Genomic DNA, 16,844 nt, shown 5'->3' with positions numbered 1-16,844 from the left:
TTTTAGGGTGTTTGGTTAATCTGGTAAGAATAACTTTAGGTAGGTAGATTATTGGTTGGAGTTTTACAATAGTTATAAGTATTTTGATGGCACATAACCCTGTAGTATACTGTATAGTCGCTCCTTCATCAACATTCCATTACCACTGTCACCCCATCATCCACTTCATAATCAACACCATTGTCACTATAATCGTATTATTTTTTCTGTCACTATAATCGTATTAATTTTTCTCTCACATATGTTCATTGCCATCATCATTTTTTTCCTAGTCAAAACTATCATCATAATCATTTTTTTTATATCATAAGCAGCAGCAGCATCTCTCTCTCTTTCTCACACACACACACACACACTTTCTTTGTCCATTCTAAGAAACAACCCCATTACTTTCCTGCTGTTAGCAGGCCAGAAATGACTAGGACTGTGCCATCCATGTTGGATAGCACCCTTTGAGCTCCCTCCAACAGCCTTTCAGTCAGCATGTAGGTTGAAGTTGCATGAGAAAGGAGGGAAGAGAAGGGGAAAAGAAAAGAAGAGGGCAGGGTCATCCCCTAAAAACAGGTTTTTACCAAGGTTACCGGAAGCGCCCTTAGTAGTGGGGAAGCACGCTTCCCCGAAGCGCATTTCGGAAGCGCAAAACATTGCGCTTCCAAAACGTGCTGGGAAGTGCGCTTCCCATTTTGGGGAAGTGTGCTTTCCAATTTAGGAGAAGTGTGCTTCCCATTTAGGGGAAGTGCACTTTCCTTAAATGGGAAGCATGCTTTCCCCTTTTTTTTCATTTTTTTATATTTTTATTTTATTTTTATTTTTTCTCTTTTTTCGCTTCCCCCTTGCTTCCGGTTCACTTCCTAGGTCGCTTCTGGTTCGCTTCCTAGGTCAATTCCGAGACGACTCTTGGTTCACTTCTAAGTCCCACGCTTCCCGCTTCTTAAAATTTTGAAAGTGCCTCGCTTCCCGCTCCTGCTTCCTCGACTGGCAACTCTGGTTTTTACAACATGAAAAGGGAAACTCCTGCCTGTAGAATTTTCACACCCAAGGTGTCAGGCGTTCAATTTTTTGGTGGACCAAGTTGGGGTGTGATCCAAACAATGCTCAACCTGAATTTTCCTTTTTAATGTGGTTAACACAAATATGATGTTGTCAACAACATTTTCATGTCACTGATGTAATAAAACAAGCAAAAATGCAAAAACAATTCGCTTAAGCACAAATACAAGTCCACTAAGAGATAATACAAAAGGCAAAGCCAATACACAAGCACCAAAGTGCATACAAGAGCTACAAAGAGCTAAACAAGAGAATAAAAAAAATATTATTCACTTCATAAAATGCTTAGAAAGCATTGAGAAATACAAAAGGGAAAACCCCTATTTATAACCTCAAAAGAGAGAATGGGGGAAGCCCCAACAACTATAAAAAATAAAAGCACTAAAAAATAACCCTTACTAGGGTGACACTATTACAATGTAAAAAGACCAAAACGCCCCTGATGGACCTTACCTATTACATTAATATATATATATTTTAAAACCCTCCCTCAAACTTATAGTGTGCTTACAGAAAGTTTGTTAAGAAGGAAGATAAACCGAGGTGCATGAAGAGTTTAGTGAAAAAATCTGCAAGTTGATACTTGAAAGTAACATACGGCAATTTGATTGTTCTTCTTAGGTATTCATCCCGTACATTATGACAGTCAATCTCAATGTGCTTTGTTCGCTTATGGAAGGTGTGATTGCTTGTAATGTAAATTATACTTTTACTATCGCAACACATCTTCGAAGGGATGAAGATGTTTACATCCATATCTTTGAGAAGATTCCTTAGCCATACAAGTTCCATGGTGTCGCAATCATTTTACATGATATATTCAACTTTAGTGAGGATAATGAGACTTTCTGTTACTTCTTCCATCTCCAAGAAATTCAAAAATTTCCTAAAAAACACAAATACCAGATAGTGAGATTCTATCATTTGGGTTTCCTTCCCAATCAACATCAGTATAAGCTATGTAGTCAAAAGCGCTAGGTGGTGCCTAGTCCGTAAACCCTAAAAAGACTAGTTGAGGACTAGGCAGGACTCGTTGGTACCCTAATTAAAATACAAAAAGTACACAAAATATACATAAAAATATGTTTAATTCTGATACTAATAAGATATTTAAATTACATAGTACAAAATTACACATGCTTTCACAAAATATATTAATATACATATATATAATTGTACACACACAAATATATATATATATATATTCAATTATTCATAACATATTCAGTATAATAAGCAAAATATGCTTTCAACCTTTCACAAAAGCACAATAATACATGCATATATAAATAACATGTTACATAATTCATAATACTAAACATGATTTCATGATTTTATAGAAAAAATCATCAGAAAGAAAGTAACACGTATAAATAATATAATCAATTTAAATTAACTGCGCATGCTTTCAATGTTTCACAGAAAAAATCCCAAAAGCAAAGTAGCACACACACAACACACATGTATATAAATATAATAAGTAAGCATGTTTTCAAGATTTCACAGAACAAATCACACACACACATATATATAAACAACGAAATATATAAGAATAATAAATGACTAAACTGCCCTTGTGCCTAGGCGAAGGCAGCTTAGTCGTTGACTAGGAGCCTAGTTAACAAAATTGGTACCTTTTAAGGTACCCACCTAGGAATTGCAAAGTCTAGGCATTTTACTTATGCCTAGATCGACTTGGCGGATTAGTCGGTGCCTAGTCGGGGCTTTTGACTATATAGAGTATAAGCGATTAAATCTAAAGATGAAGATAAGGATAAGAAAATCCCTTTAGTTATGAAAATTTTAAAGTATCTAACAATTCTTAATACGACACTCATGTTTACAATGGTTAGAGTGTGTTGAATTTGACTTGTTAAATGAACATGAGCTATATCTGGTCTAGTGATTGACGAGTAGGTGAGGGATACAATTAGTTGTCCTAAGGGATAGGATCTTCAAGCAATGTTCAAACTTCTAGCCTTAATTTTGCATTGACAACTACAAGAGTCTTCACTTTCTTATACTTATCACAAATATTAGCAATGAGACAATATATATCCTCTAGGTGAGTAAGCAACTTAAATACCTAAAAAATATCAAAAAAATCCAAATCAAACATCAAATTTTTTCTTTAAAATAGTTTTTATTTTATCTGTAACGACCCCAACTCATCCTCGTGAAAAGTAGATTTTTTATTTTTTAAAACAATTGCGAAAACCAAAACCCAAGGATCTGGGCCTCACAGACTTAACAAAACCGCAAGTGATCTTTAGATTGAACCAACTAATAAAAAAACTAACTTTATTAATCAATAATCAAAGTCTGAGAACAAAATTAAATTAAAGCATAAAATCCCAGAGCCACACTGTTCAAGAATAACAAGAGTAAGTCACGCGATCTCGTAGACTCTTAGATGCAGTCATCCTCATCATTGAGCTCCAGGTCCTGTGCAAAACATACGAAGTACTGGGTAAGAATCAAAGATTCTTTGTACGAATTCTTCTAAAAATCCAAATATGCAAAAAAGAGTATAAATCAATTTTATACAAATATTCAGAAGAAACGTAGCAACAACAATCTCATACACCATTTACTATTTAAGCATTTGAAAGCAGTTATCATGTAATAACAATTTCTCACATGAAACAGAAACAAGTAAGAATGCATGAACTAATGCAGAACAGTAAATATGCATGATTCCAATGCACATGCAAAAACAATTTATTAAGTTATTATTAGAGTTCTTTTTTGCATGCATATCTCTATTAAATGCACACAAGTGTAGGTTCACTTTTCATTAAACCCACAAATACTCAAAACGGACACAACAATTCCCAAAGTCCAAGTTATGTTTGTAGTTGTAGCTTAACACACAATTTGCATTTTATTACTGAGTTTCACACTTATTCCTCGATCGATATCAGAAATCAACACCATCCATCGGAACATTAGAAATCAACATCTAATGTCGGGACACCATAGAAATCAACATCCACTGATGCCACTTTCTTGGTATACCAATAACAATAGTTGTGTCTACAACACCACTCCTAGGCAAAGTGGCTGCAAGCTCCCTAAAACCGTGGTCGGGAGGCAAACCACCATATTGGGTTAAAGGGCATAAACGCACTCAGAGTTTTAGTATCCTCACGGTTTTTCCAAAATCGTTATCCAGGATTCTTACACTTTTGAAGGGACATTCAAGAAGAAAAATATTAATTACACTATTTATTTCTTTTATCTTTTTAACAAAAGTCAAGTTCTTTACACAAGAACCGTTTTGCAAATCAACATGCAAAACCCAACACGGGACCTTGGCTTGTTACAATTTAACAGTGCAATTAAATTAGAAAATCAATAATTTAAGAATAGATTTTGCAATGCATATAAACAAATCTTAAAGCAACACATGCTCCTGACCTACATAGCCTACAGTGGTTCATATATGACTGTTGATGCATCTTATGCAAAATCCTCAGTGAACATGCAAACACACAATTATTCAAATATGTCAACAATGCACATTCATTCACACAGAACAAGAATGTATATATAAAACAAATTGCATATGCATACGAATAAATGCTTGCAACATGCATTTTTTTTCATGATTTATCTCATGCATAATATCCAAATATGCACATGATCATGTTAATGCAACATCAAAATAACTTTAGAAATTTTGTATTCACGCTAAACACATCTATGCCAACATGATATTCAGTTGCATGAGCATACATAACTAATAAACACTTTTGCCATTCATGTAACAAATTTGGGCATTCTCGGGATACAAAACATAATCACCTAGTCATATCTATGCTGCTACGATGCACAGGACAACATTAGCATGCTGGTAGCATCATGTTTCTCATGCAGTGGACAACAGACAATGCTGCACATGGTCTGCCCTACAACTGGCCACTGAAAATCGAATAAATCACATGTTTAATGCATATATATACAGAAAAATAACATGCTAAAAATACTCTCCTGATGCATATTTATGCAAAGAAATAACGTGCTGGAAATACTCTCCTGAAGCATATTTATGCAGAGAAATAACATACACGCATACAACTATTCAAACATAATTATCAACATCCTCGTGTGAACCAGTCTGATCAACATGTATTCGGGTCTGATCAGTCACCCGAAAACTGCATATATCTGCTGAATCTGTTGAATTCTATTAGATCTGTCAACATGCTGCCCTTGAATCTCAGCTGACTGCCTTGAATATCAGCACTATTATTAGTAAAAGAGAACAATTCGTCGTTCAGCTAAAGCTCATAATATTCTTTTCTGACTGCATTTTCTGCATGTAAGTTTGATGACTCATCCTGCTGAAATGAAAGTTCATTGAAAACAACATTTCTAGACACTCTTACACACTTTTTCTTGATGTCATAACACAAAACCTTTATTAGCTATCAGAGTAACTAACAAACTTACATACATGGGCTTTAGTCTCAAATTTATTTCTCAATGCATCATCAATGTGCACATAACAAATGCAGCCATATACACTTAAAAGACTATAATCAGGATGCTTTCCAAACAGCACATAAAAAGAGATTTATGATGCATATTTTTTTATAGGTAAGTCTATTTATAACATACATAACATACACAACTAAATAAAATGGTTCGGTCCACAAGTAGAATGAAAATTTTTATTCATTTTCATTCAATTGATTCCATTATTTTGGAGATACTCAATAAATTCTGTTGAGGAATACTCCCCACTGTCATCACATTGGAAGTTCATAATAGACATAGAAAATTGATTTTTGACTAAGGAATGAAATTTTTGAAAGACGTGAAAAACTTCATGTTTATGTTTCATAAAGGCAATCCACGTGAAACAATAACAACCATCAATAAATGAAACATAATAACAACTACCTAAAGAAGAAGTAATGGGGGCAGGACCCTAAACATTAGAGCAAATGATCTCAAAAAGTTTCGAAACTCTTTTATTTAGAATACTGAAAGGAAGCACATCAGCTTTTGCTTTGATACCATATCACTCTTTGATGAAGTCCAAACAAATCCCTTTTGCTTCTATGTCACCTGGGTACGGGTGCGGGTGCCGGTGCCGGTATGGATAACGGAGGGTACAACACGGCAATTCCAAAAATGTGGGTATGGGAACACGGCTATATATATATATATATATACAAAATAAATTCAAAATAAACTTAATATAATCTAAATATATATGCTATATCTAAAATATATATTATATACTGAAAATATAAAGTTATAAACTGAAAATATAATTATAAATTAAATACAAAATTGTATATACGGAGGGTACAATGGCGTGTCTAGGTGTCAACGCGTGTCGACATGGGCATATGCCTATCGACACAAGTATGGAGAGCAAAATGGAGTGTTCGGGTACCACAGTTTTGCTTTGATACCATATCAGAACTTGAAGAAATCCAGAGCATCAACACAGCAAAAGAAAGAGGATAGACAATGATAGGGGCTGCAATCACACAATTCCCAATTAATGAAATTGCGGGAAACTTTTTCTTTATATCAAAAAACTGTTACACATTAACAAATTACATAAGCATCCCTGACAGCATATTACAACACCTTTAAAGAAAAATGACAATGTGGGAAACAAAAAATATCAATAATAACACGACATAACAAATGATAGTTTAATCTGGATCCTAGATCCAATCCAATATCCCTCACGATCCAACAGGAGGAACGCATTAAAAATACAATTAGTGGTTTAAATACAAGAATATTTCATCAGTTGGCGGTTTGGATGCAAGAAGGTTTCAATAGTTTGTAGATAAGATGTATAATCAACGTCCCACTAGGGGGTGAACATTTTTCTTGGGCGAACAATACAAGTTGTTCATGTATGTGGAACTTGGACTGATGTTTGGTGTTTCCACAATTTGTGGGGACCTCAGAATTGGCAGGTTGGCCTTCTCCTCATACAATGGCATAATAGTGTTGGGATGGGATAAGGCAACCAACAGCTCCTGCATATTCATTTTGGACAAATAGTGGGTGAGGATTGGAAATTTCAAGACTTGGTGTCTCCCAGAATGCCCTAGTGGACAGCAAAACGGAAAGGATTCAAGCTTTACAACAAACAGCTATCACATGTCCATAAATCATTTTAAAGACATTAAACATTGAAAAGGGAGCTGTCATTTCTGTAGGAAGCTCAGCTAGAACAAGATCAGTTTTAGGAAGAATCAATTGGAGCAAAAATCAAGGAACTTGTTCAACCTACTAAAAAATGGAGAATCAAAGACGATAAAATGGAAGCAGCACTCACCTGTGTTTTGGCTGAGTAATAGTGATCAGAACATGAAATATTTTCATCAAATGCATCAGAAGTTAATGAATAAATTCCTTTAAAAGTCAAAGGAGGTAAAAGGCAAGGACATGATTGTAAAAGTATCTTCAACAAGATACAATAATCAAGACCTTAATATTCTTGATGAAAACACGTGCACACATGCACAATAAGAACTAATAAGAACTCTTAGAACACTTGTGCACAAAAGCACAACCCACTAAATCTCACAAATGCACAAAGGCATAAAAAGAATAAAAACACTTTATTAATCACTTGGGCTTTGACCCAAAGCATGATAAATACAAAGAGAAGGGCTCTATTTATAGAGCAACAAAAAGGGATTTTGTGAGCCTTGGAGGGGCTCCACATGTAGTCATTGGAGCCCCTCCAATGGTCACAAATGTGACGGTTGGAGGAGCCAACCACTATATGTGGGGCCCCTAAGATACACAAAGTACAATAAATAAAAGAAAAGAAAAAAAGAAAAGAAAAGAAAAGAAAAAAATATACAAACATATTAAAAGAGATGAATATGCATAAAAAGAGAAAATGACTAAAATACCCCTATAGCTGATAAATATTTGTATATATATAATTAGATATATACATGTACATATATATGAAATATATATGTATATGTATCTCTCTTTATATATATAAAATATATATGAGCATTACAATGATTTGAAATTACAATTTACCCCCCCCCCTCCCTCAAACTTAGGGCAAGATGACCGAAAGTTTGCCGTGGAGGAAATTGAACCGCGGAGCACACAAAGCTTCGGTGAAGAAATCTGCCAACTGATATTCTGAAGTTACATATGGAAGATCTATAACTCCTTTCAGATACGCTTCCGGAACATAGTGACAGTCCATCTCAATGTGTTTAGTCCGCTTATGAAAAGTATGATTTTTGGCAATGTATATTGCACTCTTGTTATCACAGCATAGCTTGGTGGGCCCTTCTATTGTGATCCCCATGTCTTCTAATAGTTGATGAATCCATACAATTTCCATGGTAGTAGTCGTCATGGCACGATATTCAGCTTCTGTTGAGGATAGAGACATGTTTTGCTGCTTCTTACATCTCCATGAGATCAGCGAGTCCTAAAAACACACAAAAACCAGTGGTGAAGTGACAATTATTTGGGTCACCTCCCCAGTCAGAGTCAGTATAAGCAATTAATTTTAATTCATAAAAAGAGGATAAGAATACTCCCTTGTTTAGTATACCCTTTATGTATCACACAATCCGCAAGATGACACTCATGTGAACTGCTGTTGATGCATGTTGGAACTGACTTACAGTATGAACTGCATGAGAAATATCTGGTCTAGTAATACTCAGATACATCAATGATCCCACAAGCTGCCTGGAGGGGGTGGGATCAGAGAGAGGAATGTCATCATCAATCTTCATTTTAGCTCCTACTACGGCAGAAGTTTCACAAACTTTATCATCCGTAACTTGACCTGTCAACAACCTCAGATTCAAGCTTAGTTTGAGACAAAAAATACCCTCTATGAGAGAGTATGCAACTTCAATACCCCAAAAATAAGTTAGAAATCTCAAATCAGACATTTCAAATCTATCCTTTAAAATTGATTTTATGTTTTTAACCCATTTAGTATCACTTCCGGTTATTAGCATATCATCTACATACAAAAGCATAAAGAAAATCCCCACATTGGTTTTTCTAACGAAAAAAACAGTGTCATTGAAATAGGATGAAAACCCATTTTCTAACATTACAGAGTTAAACCTATCATACAAAGCCTTGGGGGTTTGTTTTAAACCATAAAGGGCTTTTCGAAGGCGAAACACTTTCCCTTTGGGAGTCTCCATTCCTGGTAGAGCATCCATATATACCACTTCATTTAAATCGCCATTTAGGAAGGCATTTTAAACATCTATTTGATAGATGTTTCATTTGTTAATTGAGGCAACGATGATGAGGCATCAAACAACGACCATTCGGGCCACAGGGGCAAACGTTTCTTCATAATCAATCCCGTATTTTTCACTATATCCCTTTGCAACTAGCCGAGCTTTATATCTCTCGAGAGATCCATCGCTCTTAGTCTTAACCTTAAATACCCATCTGCACTCTATTGCTTTCTTATCCTTAGGAAGAACTTGAAATTTTCAAGTTTTTGCCCTGTTGAGAACCGAAAGCTCGCATTCCATTGCTTTCAGCCACTCATCATTCTTTTTGGCTTCTTCGAAGTTCCTGTGTTCTACATAGGAATGAATGGCGCTAAGACAGGCTCTATGTTTAGGAGTGAATGAATCATATGAGATGAACTTAGAAGGCATCTTTCTATTTCTCTGTATTTTTCAATCGCACTCCTAAAATTGTTTTTGTCTCTATGGGTATATGTTATAGGGTCTCGCAATGCCCCTTCATCACTATGTTGGGAGATAGGAGGATGAAAGGGAATATCTTCTTCGTCTTCTTTATCATTGGCCTCATTAGGAGTGAGTTCATCATCACTATCATCATCATGAGCTAACAATTCAAATAAGGAGTAATCTATGTTTTCTTTAAAAGATTCACTTCTTTCAAAACCATTAACATTTTCCAGAAAACTCACATTTCTGGAAATATATAATTTATCATTCTTAATATCATAACAACGAAACCCTTTTGGGGTTTCGAAATATCCAAGAAAGGCGCAGGCAATGGCTTTCGGTGAAAGTTTGTCGTTCTTGTTAGTAAGAACAAAGCATTTGCAACCGAAAATTCTCAATCGACTATAGTCGGGTTCTTTGGTATACAACATTTCAAAAGGCGAGATATTGTTCAAGTTTTTCGAAGGTAGCCAATTTGTTAGATAGACAGACGCTAAATAGAGTTTGAGTTGTCTTTATTGTGTATCTATGCTTTCTTTCGGCTAATCCATTTTGTTGAGGGGTTTTCGGACAAGAACTTTGGTGAAGAATACCATGACTTTCAAGATAATTTTTGAATTTACTTGAAAGGTATTCTCCACCAGAGTCAGTTCTAAAAATTTTTAGATCCCCATTGAATTGATTTTTAATCATCATATAATTGGTTTTAAAAGTCGAAAAACTTTATATTTGTGTTTAAAAAAATAAATCCAACAATATCTCGTGTAGTTGTTAACAAAAATGACATAATATGCAAAACGTCATTTTGACAAAACAAGTGCCGGTCCCCATACACCCGAATGGACAATTTCAAAAGGTCTTGTTGGAAACATAGATCTTTGACAAAAAGATTTTTTTTTTCATTTTCCCAAGTATACAATCGTTACAATTGAAATCAATCACTTTTACATAGACTTTTAACAAAAGGTAAATGGAAAATTTTTACAGTATTTGGATGTCCAAGTCTCTTGTGCCATACATTAATATCTTTTTGTTAGACAACATTACAAAATGTGTTCTTTGGAATTTGAAGAGAATCGACATAGTAAAGATCGCCCTTTCTAGAGCCTTCCCCAATCAACCTCCCGGACCGGCGATCCTGTATCCAACATTTGTTAGACAAAAATTTTATATCACATCCATGATTCGAGGGTTGAGAAACCGAAAATAAATTTAAGTTTAGTTTAGGTATAAATCTAATTTTTGGGATAAAAAAACCTTGTTTTTCAAAATTTTCAATTTCTTTTACTTCAAGAGATGTTCCATCCGCAGTTGAAACAAAGGATGGAGAGCGATTATTTGAGTAATTGGAAAAAGGGCTCATACTTGGGGTCATGTGAAATGAAGCACCCGAATCTAAAAGCCACGATGTCTTACCAGGAGGAGAAGAGGTTGACATGCCGGCTCCGGAAATAGCCCCTTTGGGAAGAGGTTGAAGAGCATCCACAATTTGTTGTAATGAGAGAGCTTCATTTGAAGATGATGAGCACTCTTCCTTTTGAGGTTGGGATGTGGTAGCCATGGCTAGCAACTTCTTTCATTTTGGACATATTGGCTTGATGTGCCCCGGTTCCTTACAAAAGTGGAACAAGAGCTTGCTATAATCCCTCTTTCCTACTTGACCGCTTTCCTACTTGACCGCTTGAACTTTGATTTTGATTCTTGAAATGAGGAGGCTTGTAGGTCCTTAAATTGCTCTCCGGTCTTGAAACGACATTAACACCTTCATTTTCTTCATTATTGAAAGGTGTTGCTAGAACACTTGGGTTATTCTTACTTATACCCATACGTGTCTCTTCCCCACTTAGTTTAGTAATTACATCTTCAAAAGGGGGAAGTGAAGGCGGATAGAAGAGACGATCGGATTTGTTCAAATTCGAGCCTAATCCCATTCAAAAAATTGAAAAAACGATATTCTTCTAATTGCTTGTGCCTAAGCTTAATAGCCTCTCCGCTCCATTTGGGTTCAAGCATGGCAAGCTCATCCTAAATGGAAGACATCTCCGCGAAATACTCTCTAATAGTCATTTCGTTTTGTTGAAGGGTCAAGGCCCTTTTTTGAATATAGTATTTGTGAGATAAATCCCTTGAAGTGTACATTTTTTCAAGGTATTCCCACGCTTGAGAAGCTTTCTTGAACTTTATGATTTTGGCATTGATTCTTGTCTCCACGGACGAGAAAATCCATGAGAGGATTTTGAAGTTCCTCATCTCCCATTCTTCATGTTTTTTGCTATAATCTTCAAGAGCCTTGGCTCTTTCTTCTCCTTCAAGAATTTTTATTTCTTCTCTCTCCATCAAGGTGATCTTAGGCTCCGGTTTGGGAATCGAGCCTTGGACATAGCTCAAAAACCCTTTTCTTTAATATGCGCCTCCATATTTCCTGCCCAAATGTGATAGTTGAAGCCATTAAGTTTAAAGCTGAGAGAGAAATGAGTCTTTTTCACCCATTGGAGAGGAGAAATGAGGACAAAGGATACGTACCTCAAGAGATTTTTAGATCTTTCTTGGTGGAAGAATCTTCTAAAGTATTGGATGAACAAAAGGATCCACCCCAATCACCAAATATTTGAGGGCACATTTTTCGAGGCACCGAAAAAATTTGAGAATCCACACGATCTTTCTTTCTCCCAACTTGCTCTGATACCATGTAAAAGTATCTTCAACAAGATACAATGATCAAGACCTTAATATTCTTGATGAAAACACGTGCACACATGCACAATAAGAACTCTTAGAACACTTGTGCACAAAAGCACAACCCACTAAATCTCACAAATGCACAAAGGCATAAAAAGAATAAAAATACTTTATTAATCACTTGGGCTTTGACCCGAAGCATGATAAATACAAAGAGAAGGGCTCTATTTATAGAGCAACAAAAATGGATTTTGTGAGCCTTGGAGGGGCTCCACATGTAGTCGTTGGAGGGGCCCAACGGCTATATGTGGGCCCTCCAAGGTACACAAAGTACAATAAATAAAAGAAAAAGAAAAAATATACAAACATATTCAAAAAGATGAATATGCGTAAAAAGAGAAAAAGACTAAAATCCCCCTACAGCTGATAAATATTTGTATATATATAATTAGATAGATACATGTACATATATATGAAATATATATGTTTATGTATCTCTCTTTTTATATATATATATATAAAATATATATGAGCATTACAATGATTTGTAATTACAATTTAACAATGATATGAGCAATGGCTAATTACTTTACGACAAAGTTCAGACCTCAACAAAATAGTTTCAGCCTATGTCACATGGGTGCGGGTGCGGGTGCGGGTGCGACACGGGTGCGGCGCAATTTCAAAAATTTTGGACACGGGGACTCGGCTATATATATATATATATATATATATATATATAAGACTCGGTCAAAGTTGTGCCCATTAGGGGACAGGTGATGAGTTGTGAAGGCATTCTGTACACTTTCTTCATACAGGAATAATTCACTTTTGGGCACTTTCTTCATACACTGTAATAATTCACTTTCTTCATACAGGAAAAAACCACAAAAACTTGAGTTGTGCCCATTCTGTACTTAAAACTTGAAAGTGTACAGGTTTTTTAGTTGTGATGGGTTTTTTTCCTTACAGCTGTAGCCCAGAAAATTTTTAAAAAAAAATTTCAATTTTTTTTTTCCAAAAAATGGACCAAAATGACCCTGGGTGCGTTGACCACACCCAGGGTCGGGTTGACCGAGTCCGAGCCGCACCCGTGTCCGCACCCGTGTCGGTGCGTGTCGACGCGGGTGCGGCGACCTTGGAGCCGAGTCCGTGTGACATAGGTTTCAGCTATATGGGTTCAATTACTTGGCATGTCAAGGGGAACAACGAATTGTTTTAAGGGAAATATACACAAGTCTTTGGATGTTGGCTAACTATGTAACGTTGGTGCCGTTGCACCCTCAAAGCACCTATGTCAAAATAGTGCAACACGATGCAGGTGCAGCCCCCGACATGCATGGACCCAGGTCAACAGGTGTTGGGTCTAGTCAGCCATACTCACTTTTGGACTCAGTTAACTTTAACCAAATCCAAAATGATCCTAAAATAAAAGGGGGTTTAGATCAACAATAAATGCTCCCCTCTGCGAGTGTCTGGTCGCTCATTCTTTCCAGCAACCACTTTTTTCTTTTGACAACTGTATCTCTAGCAAGCAAGGTACTCTCTCTCTCTCTCTCATATACACGTGCATTTTCACTTGCTCCTTCCCTTTCCTTTCTTTCTGCTGCTGCCACCTCACCTCCTCATCTCCCTTGCTCTTCTCCCACCGCCTCCACCTCGTCCTTCCCCTTCCTCTCCCATCTCCTCTTCCTAGTCATGCTAATGATTTAAATCTTTATTCACTATCGACCCAACTGAATATAATCCAGGCAGATGGAGTCTACTAAAATAGGATCTCTTTTATAAATAGATCGGGTATGGAACAATCAATTCTGGAATCAGTATTCAATCCCATACTACAAAGTAGCTACGGACCATACCTGACCTATAATTATAGATGCAATGTGCACGAATGCAGTTCAAGTCAGGAGTATGGTAGCATAGGGAGACAAGGGAATACATGTATGTGCATGCACGCATACACACACGACACAATACACACATACACCAAGTCCTAAATATCAGTTTTAATGAACTTGAAAGAAAGTATCTATTAAATTATTGTAACATGCTTATTAGTTCTATCTTCTTTTGTAATTAATCTTATTTATAATTACTAATTTAAATGTGTATATTGAAATGTATGGAAATCAATAGTATGCATATGTTTCACAGTTTCACTTGCTTTGTCCAAAGTTTTATATAGATTTTGCATATATTCTTTTGAAAAAATTCTGATCTTGAGTTTGATCTAATATTATCTTTAAAAATTGGATGTGAAACAAAGTGTTTTGTTTTTAAGGTTGTAGCTGATTGGTACATTTTCTTAACAAATTTGAAGCATAGGAGCATGCCATCCATGTTCCCAATTGGCTGAAATGTCAATTGAAAGATGGAATATGAACCAAGTGGATGATTAGGTGGCTACAATTTAAGTTAGTTATTTTTGTTCAGTAACAAAATGCGTCGCAATTCTCTAGCTTAGATGAGGGGATCTAACAAGTGTTTGAAGTATATGTGACTGTTCTATCTGATCATTGAAAGAAGGGTGATCTTGTTTTCCTTCCTCTGAGATGCGATCATGCTATGACAATTAGGGTTCACATCATTAATTCTGTTGCAATTGCACTATCAGCTGCCTGGTATAGCAATTGAACTTTTAATCTGTTACCACAAATCTAAATGGATACCTTTTTGCTTTTTCAGCTTTAGGACAAATTTTTCAAGTATATAACTATTTCATTGTGTGTAGGATGTGTAAGCTTTATGCTGTATCTACATATTGGAGTACCATCAACATTAATGGCACATATATCTTTTATTTTCATAGGCTGCAATTCTTAAGGAGGAATTCAACATTGATCTGCGTGTGATGGGAATCACGGGCACACGGAAAATGATTTTGAACAATGTGTAAGTCCACTAGGATATTTATGGCCATTTTGCTTGTCACTAACTTCAATAAATGGAGAAATAAGAACCATGCCATATTGTACAGTCTGATGATGAAAATGATGATGATAATGCTTATTGTTATTCTTTGCATAATTTTTTGGGCATCAGAAAGCATTGTCTTTTATGATGACCTGGATGATGATGTTTATTGTTATATTTTGCACAGTAGGCATCAGAAATCATGCAACATTTTCCTCTTGTTTTTTAATCAATTTTGGTGAATAGATATCTTTGGTTATGTGACTGCACAACTGCATGTTTGCATCTGCGGATGTCTGCTTCCTTATGTATTCATGACATTGTTGCTGATTGGGCACCTAGAATTAAGGTATAGACTTTAGTTGTTAAAGCACTAGTCGGAGCCTAGGCGGAAGACCCCTAAAAGGACTAGTCGGGTCCTAGGTGGGACTAGTCAGTATAGGCGGGACCAAAAAATAAAACATCAAGAAAAACAGAAATATTACAATAAATAGTTAAATTTAGTAACAAACATATGATTGTAACTATGACTAAAGTGTGTAATTCAATGTAACATATTGCAAAATTTATAAAATTGCATGAAATTGAACACAAATCATTATATATATATATATATATATATATATATATATATATATAGGGATAGTATTTGTTACCCTTGTCAGTAAGGAAACCCCTAGTTACCACTCAGGAAATTGTTTTGATGAAATCTGACCCCATGGATGTGTTCAGCATGGTTAAAATCATAGGAGTCGACCCTTGGATCATAGTTTTTTAGCGTAAAAATATGTTTCTTGAGGTTTGAAAAGTTGCATCATAGGCTGTTGATTTTTCAACCCTCGTAAAATCTGACATATGGATCAGAAAAACATGATCCAAAGGTCAGTTTCTATTAAATATATAGATCACAACTGAAGGGTCAAATGTGCAAAAAAAACGGAGAAAAATAAATATTAGTTTTTTCACTTTGGGGTTCCTTACCCACAAGGGTAGTAAACATTAATTTTTTTCACTAGAGGTTTCCTTACCCACGAGTGTAGAAAACATTACCCCATATATATATATATATATATATATATATGTTTGTAAAAAATACAGGCATACATATACAACAACAACAACAACAATGCCTTCATCCCAAACAATTGGGGTCGGCGATATGAACCAAAAAGAAAATCATTGTGGGTCCTCCACATGAATCCTTCTCCTCCAATCATTTCTATCCAATGTCATGTCCTCGGTGAGGTTCAAAGCATTCATATCCTTTCTTATCATCTCCATCCAAGTCTTCTTAGGCCTACCCCTACCTCTTTTAGCTAATATATTTTCCCATTTCTCTATCCTTCTAACCGGAGCATATGCCCAAACCATCGTAAACGATTCTCACTCATCTTATTTTCAATGGATGCAATGCCTACCTTCTTACGTATTTCCTCATTCCGAATCTTATCTTTTAGTGTATTTCCACACATCCATCGAAGCATACGCATCTCAGTTACACTCATT

At 35.7% G+C, this 16,844-nt stretch overlaps 1 protein-coding gene across 2 annotated transcripts in view; it reads left to right on the top strand.

Moving 5' to 3' along the window:
* The window catches only part of LOC149815845 (bifunctional aspartokinase/homoserine dehydrogenase 1, chloroplastic-like), a 96,657-nt gene that overhangs the window by 34,925 nt on the left and 44,888 nt on the right, over positions 1–16,844 (top strand). For both annotated transcript variants that reach the window (XM_089990047.1, XM_089990046.1), the window contains exon 12: positions 15,235–15,317. In XM_089990047.1, coding sequence (XP_089846173.1) covers positions 15,235–15,317 — 83 coding nt within the window. The remainder of the gene's footprint in view (positions 1–15,234; positions 15,318–16,844) is intronic.

The sequence above is a fragment of the Nuphar pumila genome, chromosome 15 (genome assembly GCF_984573655.1).
Source record: "Nuphar pumila chromosome 15, dmNupPumi1.hap1.1, whole genome shotgun sequence".
Lineage (NCBI taxonomy): Eukaryota > Viridiplantae > Streptophyta > Magnoliopsida > Nymphaeales > Nymphaeaceae > Nuphar > Nuphar pumila.
This window is presented reverse-complemented; position numbering and strand designations above follow the sequence as displayed.